The sequence below is a fragment of the Dermacentor silvarum genome, chromosome 2 (genome assembly GCF_013339745.2).
Source record: "Dermacentor silvarum isolate Dsil-2018 chromosome 2, BIME_Dsil_1.4, whole genome shotgun sequence".
NCBI lineage: Eukaryota > Metazoa > Arthropoda > Arachnida > Ixodida > Ixodidae > Dermacentor > Dermacentor silvarum.
Genome location: NC_051155.1, coordinates 135,787,929 through 135,805,879, shown reverse-complemented (window position 1 = coordinate 135,805,879; position 17,951 = coordinate 135,787,929). Strand labels below are relative to the sequence as shown.

The 17,951-nt window shown below is 50.9% G+C and overlaps 1 protein-coding gene across 2 annotated transcripts in view; it reads right to left on the bottom strand.

Moving 5' to 3' along the window:
- Positions 1-17,951, bottom strand: part of LOC119441803 (uncharacterized) — a 458,799-nt gene that overhangs the window by 20,035 nt on the left and 420,813 nt on the right. For both annotated transcript variants that reach the window (XM_037706422.2, XM_049661634.1), the window contains exons 3-5: positions 3,373-3,517; positions 1,878-2,163; positions 329-935 (exon numbers count right to left, since the gene is read on the bottom strand). In XM_037706422.2, the coding sequence (XP_037562350.2) occupies positions 329-935; positions 1,878-2,163; positions 3,373-3,517 (1,038 nt within the window). The remainder of the gene's footprint in view (positions 1-328; positions 936-1,877; positions 2,164-3,372; positions 3,518-17,951) is intronic.

Below are 17,951 nucleotides of genomic sequence, written 5' to 3'. Positions count from 1 at the left end.
TAAAGTTGCCCTACGTATAAAGGGGCGCTAGTTCCGGGATGGTATTCTAGACGTGTTCTAGACATCGTCAAATTCCGCTAATGTCAGCTCTGATTGGCCCGGAGGGCAGCTACGGCCTCTCCGATTGGCTCAAAACGCCGCCTTTGTACCAGAACTTGACAACATGGTTGAATTCGACAACGTCCACAATAGCAACCAGGGCTTCACTTCTGGGACGCATTGTCCACTTCACACAATGTCTGTCTTCTTGGATTAAAAAAAAACAAACAAAAACAAAAGAAAAAACATTAAACCGCGAGCGCGTAAAGCGGAAGTCGTTCGCGCCCACCTCGGACAGCTGCTGGTCGGCGACCGTTCCTCCGGGGGCCTCCAGCTGGATCCCACTATCGGCGCTGCTGCACTTGGAGCCGCGCAGCTCGCGGTTCTTGCGATGCAGGCGACGCTCCTCGCGCGAACACCGCAGAATGGCGGGACCCGGACGGAAGCCGCCCTCTCCTTCTTCGTCGTCGTCGCCCCCTCTGGTCGGCGCGACAGAGGCGGCCGCGGGCGGATGCGACGTCGTGGTCGCCTGCCATCCGCAGGGCCAGCCGCCGTCGTCGTCGCTGCCGTGGCCGCCGTTGGTCAGCTGCGACGCGGGCTCTGCGGGCGCCGACGAGACTGCCGGCAGGGAGGTGGTGGAGCCCTTGCGGTTCCGCTGGAAGCGGAGCGAGAACGTCTTGCGGAACTTTTGCAGCATGCTGTCGGCGATGAGCCGAGGGCTCGAGGCCCGTAGGGAGGAGTAGCGCGGCGGCAGCCCCTGGTGGCCGTCCGGGGGCGAGGACGGGTGCGGCTGTCGCTCGTGGTGCGGGTGCAGGCTGGACATGCTGCCCACCGCGGCGAACAGCTGTTCGGCCTCCGCGTCGCTGTACAGCTGGGACCAGGGGCGGCGCACATTTCTGCGATGACGAACAAGAGCGGCGGGGCGCACTCGAGTCAAGCGGGGCTATCCGGGAGGCATTTCCAAGCTCGGCTCCCTCCCTAAATGTCGGCGCGTCTTTCAACAATCGTGTACGAAGTTAACTAGCCACTGGCGCTGGCTTTGGCGATGTCAGTAATCGCAATCGCCTATAGGCAAGAACGTGCAAAAAACGAGAGTTCAGTTCCTGAAAGCGGAACATAGAAACACCTGCCTTTTCAATATCTTTGATGTACCTCTTGTCCTGTCTGCTTTTCGTAAGTACTACAGAGAGAAAGAGAGCAGAAAGAGGGAAATATAGGGTGTTTAGCCAGTGTCAGACCGGCTGGCTAGCCTGCACTGGAGAAAAAGGTATAAGGTGTTAAAAAATCTAAAAGGAGACCCGAAATGAAATAAAGAAGATAAAAAGAAAAATATATCTGTGCACACAACGCTATGCAGCATGCCAACAGTCAGTGTGTAAAAAACTCCGCACGTCCTCGGGAAGCGGAGTAAAGCGTTTAAGACCTTCTGTGTTGATGACGTCTGGGCAAGTGTACTACAGGGTCGCGCGCAGACCGGGGGAATACCTCATTGTTATTCAAGCGCTCATAGATCTAGTAAAAGAAATCTTACAACTTATATGAAATGCCAATGAGGCGTTACCTGAGGGAGTGGGTTACCCCAACCTCCTGTAGGTTGCGCATAACTTAGGTATGCGAACAGAGTGCACCGCTAGAAGGCGCCACTACGAAATGGAACATAAAGGTCACATGGAACATGGAACCGTGTTCATGCTTTATTCAGTGACTGCAGTGTTGATGCCTCGACTAGCCTAGCTCATTCGCGAGTACAAACGAGTCCGCGACTTCCCAACTCCCGCGAGCGTCGAACGGTCACTTGGTGAATGAAAGGGAACGGGTCGGCGGCCCCGCCAGCTGACCTGCAGCAGACGTCCTCGGTGCTGCCGCTGTGAAACTCGGGCGTGCTGGCTGCCTTCAGGTGGCGCTCGGAGCGCGAAATTGGCCGGTCACGGATCAACTTGCCCGGCCGGCCGAGCAGCAGGCACTTGCTCGCGGAAGGCGCGGGTGCCGAAGGCAGCGACGGCAGGGAACAGCGGCTGCTGCGGCGGCTACCGCTACCGCCGCCGCCGCCGACCTGTGATGCCTCGGCGTCACTTTGCGCTGCATGTTGAGACGACAGCTGCGGAGGCACGGTCCGTGAAGGGGCTACGAAGGAGAGCAGAGGACCATCAAGAGCCTGAGAATTATTCGCTCCGCCAGAGGTCGTTATTTACAGGAAGCGGCGGATTGCCGCCATCGTGGGCTAGCACTTACAAGGACACTAAAGAAGACTATTTAAGCTAAGCTGTTTTCTCAAATTACGTTTCTGTAATAAGAAAACGACCCTTTCTACAGTGAGAGGGAGCTTGGTAAGCCAGGGTAGCTATTTTGGACCGTTGTTTTTGGACACCGTCAAATTCCGCCATATTGTTACAGTGTACTCGAAGAGTTATTCTAGAATATTGTACTATTGTCGAATTCTGTAATGGCGGCATTTTGGGCCAATAAAAAAAAAAAAAAGCCGTAGCGGCCCTCTCAACCAATCGGAACTGACAAGATGTCGAATCCGAAAATATGGCGCAATTTGACAATGCCCAGAATAGTACCCCAGGGGTGTACCACGAGAGACGCGAAGCTCGCCGTTACGTCACGAATTTTGAGAGAACGTTTACGCGGATCTAGTTAGTCGTTTATCGCTAAAAAAAGGAATAAAATGCATTCTAAAGGAACCAGAGAGCGATCCTATACAGCAAGTTTAGAGATCATTTTGCTGTGCCAAAAACGGCCCAAGTATACGATAAGATATTTCGAAGTTTCGTGACGTCACACTCACGGTGTAGCGGCGGTGAGGTTCAGCCCGAAATTTCCGAAAATGAAAGTTTGGGCTGCATTTTCTCCCGGAACAAATCAACCTTATTCCGCCAAATGAATGAATAAAACTTCAAAACAATTGAGCCCGCAATGCGGACGCTTTCCGTTATCACTGAGCCACAGAGCAGCCTCAAACTTGGGAGCACTGCCCTCCACGGTAAAGAACACGATGCTTTACTCGACGACCTTTGTAGTCGAGACAGACGCAACGAACTCTGTGTGCAAGTACAGTCAACCACAAAAGTTTACGGAACACGGGATCTTAGAAAACGTTCAATTTGCACGTAGCCTGTAGCAGTAGCCAGTAAAACTGTATACGACCAATGTTAGAATACTCTAGTCGCAAATACCAGGCTGTGTTGTGAGGCTGCGGATATATTCAGCTTTTTCTCAGATTTAATGGTGCGTAATATTGCGTGGTTGACCGTACGTTTGGCTCATCAGACAAAGCAAACACTGACGTAACAGCAAATATATAGGTCCCCCGAGGAAGTGGTCACTCACACGTTGGGGGACTACAGCCACCGAGGCCATCGGCCGATGCCCGGCGGCCAACAGGTGGGGGCGGAGACTTCCGCTCCGAGGGGGCGGCGGGGGCATTGACGTCGCCGGTGGGCGCACAGCTCTCGGGGATGGCTCCGCTCAGGTCCTGCACCAAACAATGGGGGAGAAGGCTTTGATCAGGTAGGGCCGAATTGGAGTACGAATTATGCGCATCGAGTGCGCACATCAAGAAAAGTGCTTAGCGGCGACATAAAAGTGCTAAAGGAAAAGCATAAATAAAAAATAAACATAGCTGATGGGGTTTCACGTGGTAAGGCTGCAAATGCGGTCTTTGAGAAACGCGGTATTGGAAGATCAACCTTGACCGCCTGGTGTCGACCGCACCGGAACCTAACTATACACGAGCCATTTCTTATGCCGCCAATGTCGAAACACGGCAAGGATCTGAACCTACGACATCTTGCTTTGCACTGGCACTGAGCGACCACACACAGCCGTCGACTAAAGAAAAGAAAGAAATCTGTTGAAAGAAACAAGCATCGCTTTACAGCTAGAGCGTCACTGCAATAGTATTTATTCCCCCCCCCCCCCCCCCTATTTTATTTCATTAGTAGCAAGATTGATTCTCTCTCTAGTTTGCCTCTAAAATTAAGGAATGTTCCCAGTGGTTAACGCGAGGGAGGGACACGCGACGTCCAGATAATTCAGAACCTCAAAATCGTCCTCCAACGCAGCGACTCGCGACATGACCACTCCCGGCTAACTGCGACCATGCGCACCACGCGTTGTAAATTCCTCCCCATCTGTTAATTAGCCCATATCCGAAGTGCCTTCCACAACTTAGCTTCTCTCCTAGTTGTGACATGTGGTACAACTGACGAAGGTGTACACCGACTCCGAAGCATTCACTGGTGCGAATATCGTTTATTTGTGAACTACGGGCACAAGCATATAATCGTGCGCACTGGTACGGCAGCCGTCGTACATATATAGTGACAATGCGCGCAGACTTATTCTAATAGCAAAGAGCGTCGTCATTTCTCGCCAGGCGTACGCGACATCGGAGGCCACACGCGTCGCACGCAGTCGCGTCGTCGTTTTCCCACAGCCGTTGCGTGTCAATCTTATTCAACCGGCCGCCAGCGCGAGCGGGCCCGACCATGGCACACTTTCCGGACCTCGCCACGCGCAGCGAGTGGCCCCTATACCTGCCCTTGTCAGAGCCGACTGGGCTTTAATGGCGCGTGAACGCAAACACCCATAATCACGACCCCGGAAGAAGAGGAGCAACGAACGCCACCACGCCAAGGGGCTGCAGAAGCCACATGCTGCAGAACCACAAGGAGGACACGCAGGACGGCACGCTTCAAAGCCGCCGAATCGCTCGAGGTATGCCATGCAGCCGCGCGCGCGCACACAGACACACGCACATTTCGATGGAAGCAAGGTACCCGGCAATAGAGTGTACTAGAACTCTACCGGCAATCCGCCTTTCGGACGCGGAGACACGCAAATGCAGTCACGCGTATCACACGCGCCAGGGTCAGATGATCGTCGTCGCGACGGCGAGTACCAAACCAGCGGGCTTTCGATCGAGTCCGCTAGTAAGGACGATTTTTATCGGAGCCCACCGCGAAGGGTCTAACCACCGTCCTGAACGACGCCCTACGCACGGCATGCTTAGTATATATACAGCATGAGGCTCAAGCCTGACATCACGCAAGCGTGCAAGTATCGACCGCCCCGGAAAGGCGTTGGTCCCGGGTTCGAATCCCGGTACAGGACGAATTTTTCTTCAACCGCGAAGCTTTGTTTCTGCATGAGAAACCCGTAGCACTGTAACATATCAGGGCGTCCACAAGTCGTTATTACGGATTCTAAACACTGCAAGCTATCATCAATTCAATCCAGGGCCATTTACACGTGGTCGAATAAGGTGGACTTGACAACAATTCTGCAAAAGTGTTAAGGGAACGTTTTCCCCTGCATATACGTTGTACCATCCTCGTGTACGATGGATGCGTATAACTGCTGTACTGTGACGTGCATCCACTTTCTCGAAAAGACTGTAATAATAAAGTCGTGACGATATACGGCACTCTATAGTAACGCACGATCACGCTGTTTAGGCAGTGTTCAGATCTGTACATTGCGCACTGAAAAGCTATACCCTGTCTTTATGCTACATCTGAACAGCTTGTATATTGGCGGAAGCGATAAAACTACGTATGTTTAACGCTGTGCATCCAGTTACAACCCGTCAAAAATGCATACAATGTATACATTCACGATGCGAGGTATTGAAATGGAAATGCAAGTCTAGCAATCGGCCTGGTTTTTATTCTCTTCCGCATGCGTCTTTACTTCTGCAGTCCCTCCTACGCCACCTACACGGGAAAAATTGGATTGAGGCGCTGACACCTAACGCCCCCTGAACACACCGACGCGAAACTACCACTCGCAGCTGCAGCTGCAAATCAAGGGCGCCGCTACAAGGTGCGTGGGTCAATTCTAGGAGTCAGTGGAATACAGGGTCGACCCGCGCAGCGAATTTCGTTCCTTGATCAAGGCGCTTATCAGTGTTTTACGACGTTAATGTGCATAAACCATTTCGTGATGCTTTAAAAAGCGTCTTGACTGTTTCCGGTTTCTCGTGCATTTTTTGGGGTTCTCAAACAGCGTCTATCTTGTACAGCGTTATGTTTTCTTTTATCGAGTTAGACAGACTCAAAACCACGACCCGGCCATAAGCGTTGCCTGTATTGGCTCCACAAATAAATGTAACCGGTATATACAGTGCACGCGCTGGGTCGCATACTTTCCGTGCTATGAGTGCAACGTCGGCGAGGGCATCACCCTACGCGAGGTCCGCGTCAGCGGCGCCTGTGAACCGTAAAATAAGAGCGGAGCGCGGCCGCACTGACCCATTCGAAGGAACACACCGGACGAGCCGAAAATAAGCGCGTCCCTGCAGCCAAGTGTACGCGCCTATATGGCTCATGCGTCGGATCTATGTTTATGGAAGGCTGCAAAACGGTCGCTCTCCTTCCCAATCATCAACTTCACAAACCTCGCGCAGTACACTGTATACTCTTCGGCGAACCCGCCAACTACGCGCCCAAGAGACGTGCGAATATCGGGGCAGGAGGAAGCACCGTTACCGAAAAAAAGGCGAACTATGTATACCGATACCGCTGCGCTCTCCCGCGGCTTCACTCACGGCGGACGCGAGATGACTTTACAAGGCGCATATACACGCAACTCTTTTACAGCAGCATGACAGGAGTATACCGAAGAGAAACAGTCACAGCTGACTACGCTGCAGACAGGAAGCTAGATAAAACGCGACGCCCGAATTTATATGCAGCAAGCGAGCGTATACGCGCTGCAAGACAGACGCTTTCCGGTGACAGTATATATATATATATATATATATATATATATATATATATATATATATATATATATATATATATATATAGGGTGTCCCAGCTAAAAGTACCAACGACAGTGTGCTAGGAGGCTCAAACCAACTCAGTGGTGGTGTGGATCGCGTGTCCTGGTCTGCGGTTATTTTTTTCGTTTCGCAAAGTCAATTAATTAGCGTAAACTAATTGCCTAACTTCACCAAGTAAGTGCCAATACGAAAGTTGTAGATCGCATTTAAAAATGGCAGACTGAAGTGTTTGCGAATAAATACCATCGATGGAGCTTCATAAAGAAAGCCCTTCCTAAGAAAGCCTTCTTGAAAGAAAGCCCGCGAAATACAAAAACAAGCGCGTCATAGCACCATTATTTCAGCACTCCCAGACGACCGATCAAGAAATTAAATCGGCATATCTGTACAACAGTTTCAGGGCGGGCTTGGCGTTTCCAGTGGCCGCAAGGTACGCGCCAGCAACTCTCGCTACTAAGATACGATCGCGAACGAATAGAAGAACCTGACATTTGCATTATCATCCCAATTAAAAAGTTCTGCCCTCAACATTTACTCAAGCCCAAACTTATTTATTTATTTATTTATTAATTTATTTATTTATTTATTTATTATTTTTCTTGCCTTGTGTGTTCAGGCTTCATTCCACAGATGGAGCAAATGATATGTTTATGCTACGTCACCTCGAAGCGCAACACACCTTCATCACCGCCGCTCGCTCTGTGCGCCCGAACGCGACAGGGCACCTCGAAAAAAGCGAAAATAGTGGCGCTATGACGCGCTTGTTTTTCTATTTCGCGCGCTTTCTTTAAAGGCAATTACAAGAAGCTCCATCAATGGTACTTATTTTCAAACACTTCAGTCGGCCATTTTTAAATGTGATTTACAACTTTCGTATTGGCACTTTCTTCGTGAAGCCAATATTTAAAAGGGTCGACAATTCATTTATACTAATTAATTGACTTTGCAAAACGAAAAAAAAAAAAAAAGCCCCGCAGACTAGGACACACGATAGTCTACATGACTGAGTTGGTTTGAGCCTCCTATATAGCACACTCCGTCGCTTGTAAAACATTACTACGTTTAGCTGGGACACTCTGTATATATATGCATATGGTTGTTCGTTTTCGGGTAAAACCCGATTTTGCCTGATTTTTACACCCCGATCATGATTCAGGAGAATCGCGTTGCACCCGATTTCTCCCCGAACTCAAAAACCACATACCAGCCCCCCTTTTTTATTTAACGCTGCACGGAGTTTGCGGTGCACACGCGCTATGCTACTCTGCATCGGGACAACAAAGTTCGGTCCTGTTGGCGTAAGTGAACTCCAGTGACCTATAGACTTAATTTCACTAGCTGCGTGCAGCACCATTGGATGCTACACGGCTCTCAATCAACCGCCCAAATAGCGCGCCTAACTTTGAGTTGGCAACTCACCGTGACATTCTACGGTGACCGGCTAAAGAAAAGTGACAATAGGCGGTGGGGTGGAGCCGCCTAGGCCGCGCGCAGCTTGTGAAATGTACTATCAATTCCTCTTTGATAGCGAACAATAGAAGGGAAAGAGGTCGACTGCTTTTTTTCCGTGCAGATGAATACATGTATTCTAGCACCGCTGTCAAACTCATTAACACAGCACAGCTGTGTTAATGAATATAAACTAGTAAACTTGTATAAACTTGCAAACATTCGCTTGCTAACTAAAACACAGCTGTCAAACTCATTGAGTATTGGCATGACTTTACCGCTCGCTACCCCAAGCTGGCAAATGCTGCACTGACATTATTGTGCCTATAACTAATGGAAGCTATGATGTCGAGAGAACTTTCTCTCAGCTGAGATACGTTCCAAGATCGGACAGATCTCGGATGGAGACTGACATGTTGCGCATGCAGATAATAATGTATGTTAACGAGGATGTGTAAAAGATCGATGACCAGATTTTCATGAATAAGATGTTTCATTTCCTAGAAGTTATCAATGCTCTTTACTGTCATTATTACTTGTTAATTTCCAAACATACGCCGAACTTTAGAGTATTTGCTCGAAAACCCTGATGCCCCCCTTAGATTATATATGCATATTGCCGCACGACTGGCCGCTTGAGGCACTTTGCATGTATTCGCGGGCTTCTTCCACGCTAGGAAAACCCGCCATGGTTGTTCAGTGGCTATGGTGTTGGGCTGCTGAGCACGAGGTCGCGGGATCGAATCCCGGCCACGGCGGTCGCATTTCGATGGGGGCGATCATAGGAAAACACCCGTGTACTTAGATTTACGTGCACGTTAAAGAACCCCAGGTGGTTCAAATTTCCGGAGTCCCCCCACTACGGCGTGCCTCATAATCAGATCGTGGTTTTGGCACGATCTAATTCAATTTTAATTTTTAACGCTTGGAAAAATACTTTTATGTAGCCCGTATTGAGCAACAGAAAGCTGTATCGGGAGTTTTTCATGTTGCTCCACAATTTTCTCACTGCACCTTTTCATCTACTTATAAGAATTGAGAAGTTGATTAATTAATTTAAGACTAATTATGTAATTAGGCGGAACGCAAGAAATAGTCTGAGTATCTCCAAGCGATGGCAAACAACATTACCTTAGTTCTGTCCAGCTACGTGGCATTTGCATATTTTTAAATCTTGGTGCATGATAGTTGCGACACCCTGTCTAATAGACGCCTAATATGTTGACGACATGGGGTATAACCAAACCGCGGTACACGAGAGTTCTTGCATTTAGGCGCAGCGACGAGGGGACCGAATCCGCGACCTTGTGCTCGGCAGAAGAACGCCATACACAGCCAGGAAGCCACTGTTGAACAGTGTATACGGAGCGTGAACACATGAAGGCAAGTACGAGTATTGCCAATGCCGCTGAAGTCGCATGGCTGCTCGACGAACACTTGTTTCCCGCACTTCCGTTGACAGTTCATTGAAGACACGTATACACAGCTATAGGAAGCGTCGTCAGCTCAAGCAGCGCATACACGCGGGTCACGTTATATCAACTGACCCTTCTGCATAATGCAAGAGCCGCGCGCTGCTTTTTTTCATGAGCGGGCGCCGGGGCGTGCAATGCCGAAGACGTTGTTGACTCAAAAGCGCGCAGCGGGGAGGCTCGCAGCACCTTATGTAAATAACGCGTCTCGTACGATATATAAACAGCGTTGCATCATGCGAGCCAAACTAAGCTGCAAAACAAGGCCAACGAGACGCAGTTGCTCCGAGCCGCGATACGAGATGCAGCGCGGACATAGCTTCTTCTTCTTCTTTTTTTTTTTTTCTTCCATGTATAGAAAGAAAGCCGCGGGAGATTCTTCACTCGGCCAGCAGCGGTGCGAGTCCGATTCGGCTCCGTGCGGACGTTCTCGGTCGCCCGTGGCATGTGCAGCTGACTCGAGAGTCGAGACGGTGATATACCACGCGTCTCAGTGCTGCACGCCATGGAGGCATCGATGGACACGGTATACGTATACACCCTGTCAAGGAACCGAGTCGCCACTATACACAGCCGCTCGTTACGTTTATTACGCACGCGTCCTCACTCAGTATTGCAACAAAAGATATATTACAGTGTTACAACGAAAAAGCCACTCGCGAAGTCAGCGTCAGGGGACTGAGAGAGCTCGATCGACACAAGAGTCAGAGGAGGAACGCCGCCGCGTGTCTTTAGTTTGATCGGCTAACTGGAAGAGTGACCGACAGAATTAACGGGACAAACCTCAGCAAAGTGACAACGCGCCGCCATCATAGCGCACACGGGCCAATCCTAAAGTGAGAGGGCGAAAGGAAGGAGGGGGCATTGCGAATGGCGCGCGCCGCTGCACCCGTGGAGGCATCAACGGGGGGCCCCCGCGACCAACCACACGGAACAGTTTCTTCACGCGTTTAATCCTGGCATCACGTTTCTCCGCATCGCAGCGGGGCGCTGATGACGAGCCGGCTCTCCTGCGTCTGCACGCATGCACTCGTGCCACGTTGTCTTCACCTCGGGAAAAAAAAAAAAAAAAAAATTGGGCGAGCTGCCTAAACTACCGAGTACACCAACCCGTATAAGACACGGCGACGCAACGTCGCTTTGAAGCGTGAGAAAAGCGCTTCGTGTGGTCGGCGACTGGACGCTTAATGGGGCTCGCCATTCAGCAGCAAGCGGTGGCCGGCGGCTGCAGGAGCAGCATGCAGGATGCCATTTCGGTCGCCATGCTTGCCGCATGGGTCCGGTTCATTACGGTTCGCTTATTCGGGCGGACACGAACAACCCGTCACGCCCCGCGGCATGACTCTCTCATGCGCTCGGCGGTGAGGGCGCGCGCGGAACAACAATCCAGCGGGCGAGACGGCGTCACCTGCTGCACGGCTCCGCAACAAAAGGCTCTTCTCGACGCAGTGCGGGCGCGCAAGGCCGCCGCCGACGCGTGGATGAGGCCGCGAAAGCGGATCAGGGACCCGCTGCTGTTCCTGCTGCCTTTTCACTCACTGGCGCGACCGGCGGGGAATGGCACGGCGCGAATCCTGTTCCTGCTTCGCTCGCGTTCTGAGGCTTGCGGCGCACACAGCAGCGTCGAGTGCAGATGGATGCGCGTGTCATAAGCAGTCCTTGTATATGTGCAGTGCTGTGAGCGTCGCGCGCATGCCGGGGGAGAGGTACGAGAAAACGACCAAGAGAACGAAAAGCAAAGTCGACGACCCGCATGCTCGCCTATACACTCAATGGGATTCCTGCCGTTCTTAGCGAGTCTGAAAGATCCCCGATGCGCTAAGAACGCCGCCTAAAATGCATGCGCCGCCATGGAGTTTTCTTCCACCCGCCCACTGCCGACACCGGATATACATCTCTCTCGCCCGAGATATCCGACACGGCGCGGCGCGCGCTTAGTATATACGGCGCGATTCGGTACAAAAAATAAACAGACACGACGGCCGAGGCACTTCTCACAACAGAACGCGCCCGAACTTGCAGAAATGTAAAGCGGTAGAACTCGAGGCAGTTATTTGCCAGGCGAATGGCGACGTCGGGGAAATGAATGAATGAATAAAACTTTGAGTATGAAGTTTTAAAGCAGATCAACGCACTCGTCCTCGTGCGTCTTGCATTTCTGTAAGTTTTGTTGTTTTTCTTGTTGAAAATGTCTGTGTCGCCTTAAATTTCTAGACGGCGGCACGCGGATCATCTGGCCCCAGGAGCCGTGAGAGTATACTAACGCAACGTGAAGAGAAGACGATAGGAGACGACGCAGTGGCGAGCGGAAAGAAGCTGCGGAGGTGAAAGATTCCTCCGTGCGTACGCCTCATGCCCCCCGCTTTCCCTCCAGTCTTATCATTTTGCTAGGATCGTCGGCGGAGGCGTGAGCTATATTATATATAGCTAGCCGGTGTTTGACGCTTCTGCGCAGGACAGGGGAGAGAAGGAGAGATATTATGCGTTCCGCTCGCCTGCGCGGCTCGACTGGCGAAGATGCGACGCACACTCCGCGACAACTCCCCAGAGAGAGCGTCCATTCCACACCCTTTCCAGTCTTCTCACAATTTTTTCTTATAGGATCTTTCTTTCTTTTCTTTTTTTAAGGTGTTCTCATTGGAGTTCTAAAGCGTAATTTATCGCACAAACAAAACAACGCGGCGCGATCAAGAGAGAGAGAGAGAAAATCGTATCAATTTCGGAAACGACAAAGAGGAACAAAGTAAGAAGGCGAAACTGATCTGGGGCTGCTTGATCAAGAAGAGAGCCACAGGACACTGCAGCTTCCCAACAAGACATGCGACCGGTCCACACGGCGGAGGCGTGTTTACGATCGCCCGTACACCCCCCGCGCAGGCCGGCTTATTCGCTCTCAAAACAAACGCGATTCCAGAGCGAACCGAAACAAACCAGGCGCGGTACGTGGCGGCCATGCAAGTCGGCCATCGTCCTACAACAACGGCGGGGCATTTTTTCTCACAACCGCCGCCCACGTCTGGCCGCGTAAACTTCATTCCGACACCCGACCGGAAGCGGGAGAGCGTTGCATGCTGCGGTGGAGAAGGGAAGGGGGTGGGGGGGAGTGGAAGCGCACGACGGGACCCCCGCACGTTTCGCAATGCGCTCCGCCGGCGGGCACCCGCCGGCATACCTACGCGACCAAAATATAACGGACGAGACCCCAGGTCGACCGCCCTCGAAGATTCAAGAGCGAGAGCTGCAGCAGCCTCAGTGAATGGACGTGTCTCCCTTTCGCCGCCCGGCAAGGACTCGGCAGAGGGCAACGTATGTACAGCGCCTCGCTCCCGCTACACCTATAAACTCGGACCCAGCAGTTCGGTGCAGTACAGCGGGAGCTGCGTGTGACATCAGACAGCCAGTTAACCGCCGCTGTGCGTGTTCAATTGAGTGCTGCTGCTGATTGAGCACGAAGAAGTCGAGGCCTCGATTCCCGGCTGCGGCAACTGCACTCTGTCGACAATTTAAAAAAAGAAAAATGTACTTCGATGTAAGTGCACGTTAAATGTCTCCAGGTGGCAAACGTTAATCTAACACGGCGTCCCTCCCCTTGATGTTCGACAACTGCCGCTAAAAAGGCCGCACATGAAAACACAGACAGGAAGGAAACAAACTTTTTATAGGTTGTTTCCCTTCAGGTCAGCGTTTTTGTGTGCGTCCTTTTCGCGGCAATTACGCCTTACAACAAGTAGCAACCAGGTCAAGAAACAAGGACAAGTTATTCTGAAGCTTCTAAAGCCACGTGTATCTCCATTTGTGCTATTCCCCCGCTTGCAGCTTTGGAAAGTCAATGCTCATCGCTCGCCGCTAATTTTCGCGTTCGCGACGCCGCTTGAACGGAAGGATCACGCAAAGATTAACGGCTCAAACAAGGCGCCATCTTTTCTTCCTTCCCTGAGACACACGGCTGGATCACGTTGCTGATTGGTCGACGCGAACCGTAGCTTACGCTGCACTGCATGCAACCGGTGACAAAGTACAGTCACCCCCCCCCCCCCCCCCTTCCTCCTACGCCATGTGTGTGTTACAATCGTAGAATAAAAAACAAAATTAGTTTTATCTCTTTTTTCCCCGAGCGCCCACCACCTGTCCCGTCCCTCACCCAACTCTCCCAAGGACACGCACGCACCCGGTTTGTCGCGCCCTGCCGCCACCGCTGCTCTCCAGCCTTGCGTGCGCACATTAGAGAGCGCTAGCACCGCATGTGCATTCGGCACCCCGCCTGTACAGCTATGCACTTACTTTATACGACGGCAGCTCGGGTCGGCCTGTCTTCTATGACTAAGAAATAAAGGCACAGCACATATCCCGCTCCCCTGCCTACGCCACAGCGCCCGACCCCTCCCCATCTATAGCCGGCTTTCTTACGCTGTCTTGTCGTGTCATACCCCCTCCAAACAGAGATAAAAGGGCAGAATTGCGCAGGATGGAGGGTCATCCTTGCGGGTGAAGTTTTGCTCGCCCTTAATGCATCTTTTTTTATTTCGAACTTTTTTCTTTTTTTTTTTTTTCTTTTCTCGGTGAATCCTGCTGAGAAAGGTTGAAGGGCCATTCAAGAAGCGTATGTATAATGTATACGCTGCCCCGTAAAAGCTGTCGCCGCCAGATGTTTGAATCTACGCCCCACATTTTTTTTTTTTTTTTTTTTTGCGACGTGTTTACTATGTCTTTATATCTGTTGGCTATGAGAAGCAGTCTTGGCAGCTCTCGGCAAAGAAACGGCGTAAAATATGAGGAAAGAAAATGAAGACGAAGTACTACATAACCAGGCCAAACACACGACGCGTACTTAAACGTGACCTTGGCTACATCCTACACCATGCCGGAGAAGTTGGATGTAGCTATACAGCTGCACTTCGACAAGCCACAGCGCTCCGGCGTAGTGGAGCGCACCTTAATTTATGCACACTGTTTGCGCAGTCATCTTTAGATGACCAGACATCGATCAACGCAGAAATCACGTCGGTAAATCTTGAACGAAGAGTTTTATAGACATGATTGTAGAAACGTTTCACATATGTCACACACCTGACGTACCGCACGCTGCAGTGATTAGCAGACACCCTATAGGCACCCCTAAGAGGCCCAGCCGCCCAACGTTTTCAAGTGCAAGACCACACTCGAACACTAGCACGCGAATTCTGGCGCATGCGCGGTCGGTCTTCCCCCGCGCCACAAGGCTGCAAAACAGGAAAGCCAAGCGCCCGTTACGTTAACGCGCCGGCCACCCAGAATAGGTTTAGGTGTAGTCGCTCGCTCGCCGACTCACAAGGAGCATGCATAGAAGGAACAAGGTAGACAATGCCAACGATTTCCTCAAGGAGGAAAAAAGACAAAGGCTCCGTGTCCTTCCAACTATATACCAAAGCGCACCGCGGCACAGGCACAGCAGGAAGAAAGCAGCCACATTCCACGAGGGCCCGATCGACACTTCCCGTTGTGTACAGCTGAATACGTACACGCCCCTCCATCGCCTTGGCCGGTGGTCGCTCCCTGCATTCGACGCTTGTGGTCGCAAGTGCACTAAGTACGCACACTTTCTCGATAGTCGCACTCGTCCCCTTCGGGCAACGATCGAGGAGACATATGGGTCACGCGACGAACACGAAGCTATATGGCTCAGACAACAATCTTTCAGAATCGTAAGACTGCAAAAAGGCAGAACGAAATCTGTGGATTCGAATCAGGACGGCGAGTCATTTCAGCGTCGCGACGGTGCCTCGTCACGAGAAAGAGCTCGGGCCACACAAGGAGCTGCATCGCCAAATTATCGAAATTTTCCGCATGGAAGAATACAGCATTAGAATGTGTGGGAGAGCTGGTTAATTTTGTCGGCTATATTTAGCTCCGAAAATCAAGGCCACGAGAGAAGAGATGCGACGCATTCCAATATGATGCGCTTGGTATGCATCCGTGCGACCCGCGTCTTCTCAGCGCTAAGCGCGGATAAAGCCTCAACGACGTGCACGAAGACGACGACCTGGAGTGACCTCGAGAGACGCTGCCGCGACCGATATGGCCGAAATGAAACTCTTCTCAAAAGCTGAATGCGGACTCACTCGCTGCCATAAGCACGTCGCAAAAAAAGTTACACTTCGGACGGCCTGTAACCTGACTGCCTCCTTCGTCTAAAAAAAAAAAAAAAAAAAAAAAAAAGAAAAGATAGACGCACTTCGAGAGCCGCGCTTTCTGACGCGATGCATATAATACGGGGGGGTATCATACCACGTGATTCCCATAACGATGCGGGCCGCCGCAGCTTTTGTCGTGCGCATTCGATCTCCGTATACCTGCTTGCAGAGTTTCCGCACGTCGAAGGAGGAGGTCTCGCGCAGGTCAAGCGCGCTATCTCGGCGCTCACGACCGAGCACGGGAGGAAAGGCACCACGTGTGCCTATAAAAACACGACCGCACACGCGATTTCACTCCGGGCCCGTTCTCTGGCACCGGCTGGTTTCGCGTGCGCCGGAGAATCCGCTCGCTTGCACTCATCAAAAACGCCGGGGCTCGCGGGAACTTTCCTGTTCGTCGAATGCGCGCGCCCACTTATAGATGTGCCGTTAAAGCCGCGCACGTCAAATATCCTGCTTCGCACGTGACCGTCGCGAGTCACGTTTCACTCAGTCGGAGTCAAGCAGAAAGGTCTAAAAAAGGAAGAGGGTTCGTTATATACAGCGTCGCGAACGGGTGGGCGTATATACAGACGTTATAAAAGAGACACTCAGCCGATTCGTTAACTATATTAACGCTTACGGAATATCGGAATACAGATGACGCGGATAGCTGGTGAGGCCATCTTGTGAAGTTCAGAGAAGCTGAAGCTGAGACAATGGTTGTTGCAGCGCCTGACCGCATTATTGTTGTGTAGACAATCATTGATTTTTTTCCCCCTTTCGACACGACAATAAAAGAAAATTCCTACCACGTTGTGGTTGAACAAAGGGTCACGAGATGTCACTACGAGCGCTGCTGCCACCTGGTGTTCGCAGTGTTCCGCAACAAACAAGCAAACAACAAACAAACAAATACTAATAAAGTGATGTAGCACGCATAGAGCAACAGATGTGGATCGGGAATTTTTCGTGATGGCCTATAATATTCTGAATGACACTTATGATCTGACTACATTATTTGAGCAGTTTATAAGATCTAATTATGTAATTATCCGAAATACAAAAATTGTCTGACTTGCGCTGAGTGACGGCAAAAAAAAAAAAAAAAGCATTACCTTGGTTCTGTCCAGCTACGTGGCACTCACATATTTTTAAATATTGGCACAAGTTACGTGACACACCCTTGTATGAACTACTACTATTAATTTTACTGGTACTACTAACTGCAACACACACACAAACAAACAACGGCTGGCATTTGTAGATGCAAGCATGCTTCAACTACATCGGGGAAAGCAAAAACCTAAATACGAGAACAGGATGACGAAACTCCAACGAATGCGCCTACATTAACAAGTCGTTAGAGGAGTATATACAAGTATACACAAGAAAATGAGGAACACGCTTTTGAGGGCAAAAGAAAGAAAAGCTCTATGTAACCGTCTCCCAAATCGAATCCTCGTCGATAAGGTCGTTCCACTTCACCACACGCGGCTCGGCTGCAAAAGGTCGAGTCTCGGACACGGAGAGGTACCGGAGAAATAAAGGAGCTCTTTGCAGTGGGGGAAACGATGTTCCGTTTCGATTCGCTTCATCGATATAGCGCGCACAGGTATACACGTATACATAGGCGATCGATGGCGCTCTACAAAGGGACACGGTTACGAAGCCCCCTGCGCCGTGTAACCTATTAAACGAGCCAGTTCCATTTAGTAAAGAGCGGAAGAAAATAAAGTTTGGCCCAGATTTCAAGCGCACTGCGAGAAGCAAGCAAGCAATTGCGCTACGCATTAAAATCGCGACCACTCACGATTAAGGCAAACCAGCAACTGTAACAAGGAAGCTAGGAACCGAACACGGTCAGCGGGAAGCCGATTTTGCGCTTATTAAACGGCTTATATAACCGTGGAAATACCAGTGTGCCAGTGAATCCTGCTCCTTGTCCGCAGCCGTATCGTTCGCTAAGACCTGCCCCGTATTGTAGCGATATATAGTGTTCCCTAGCTGTTTGCAGACTGTACACGGCTTCCGCAACTTTCCTCAATGGGA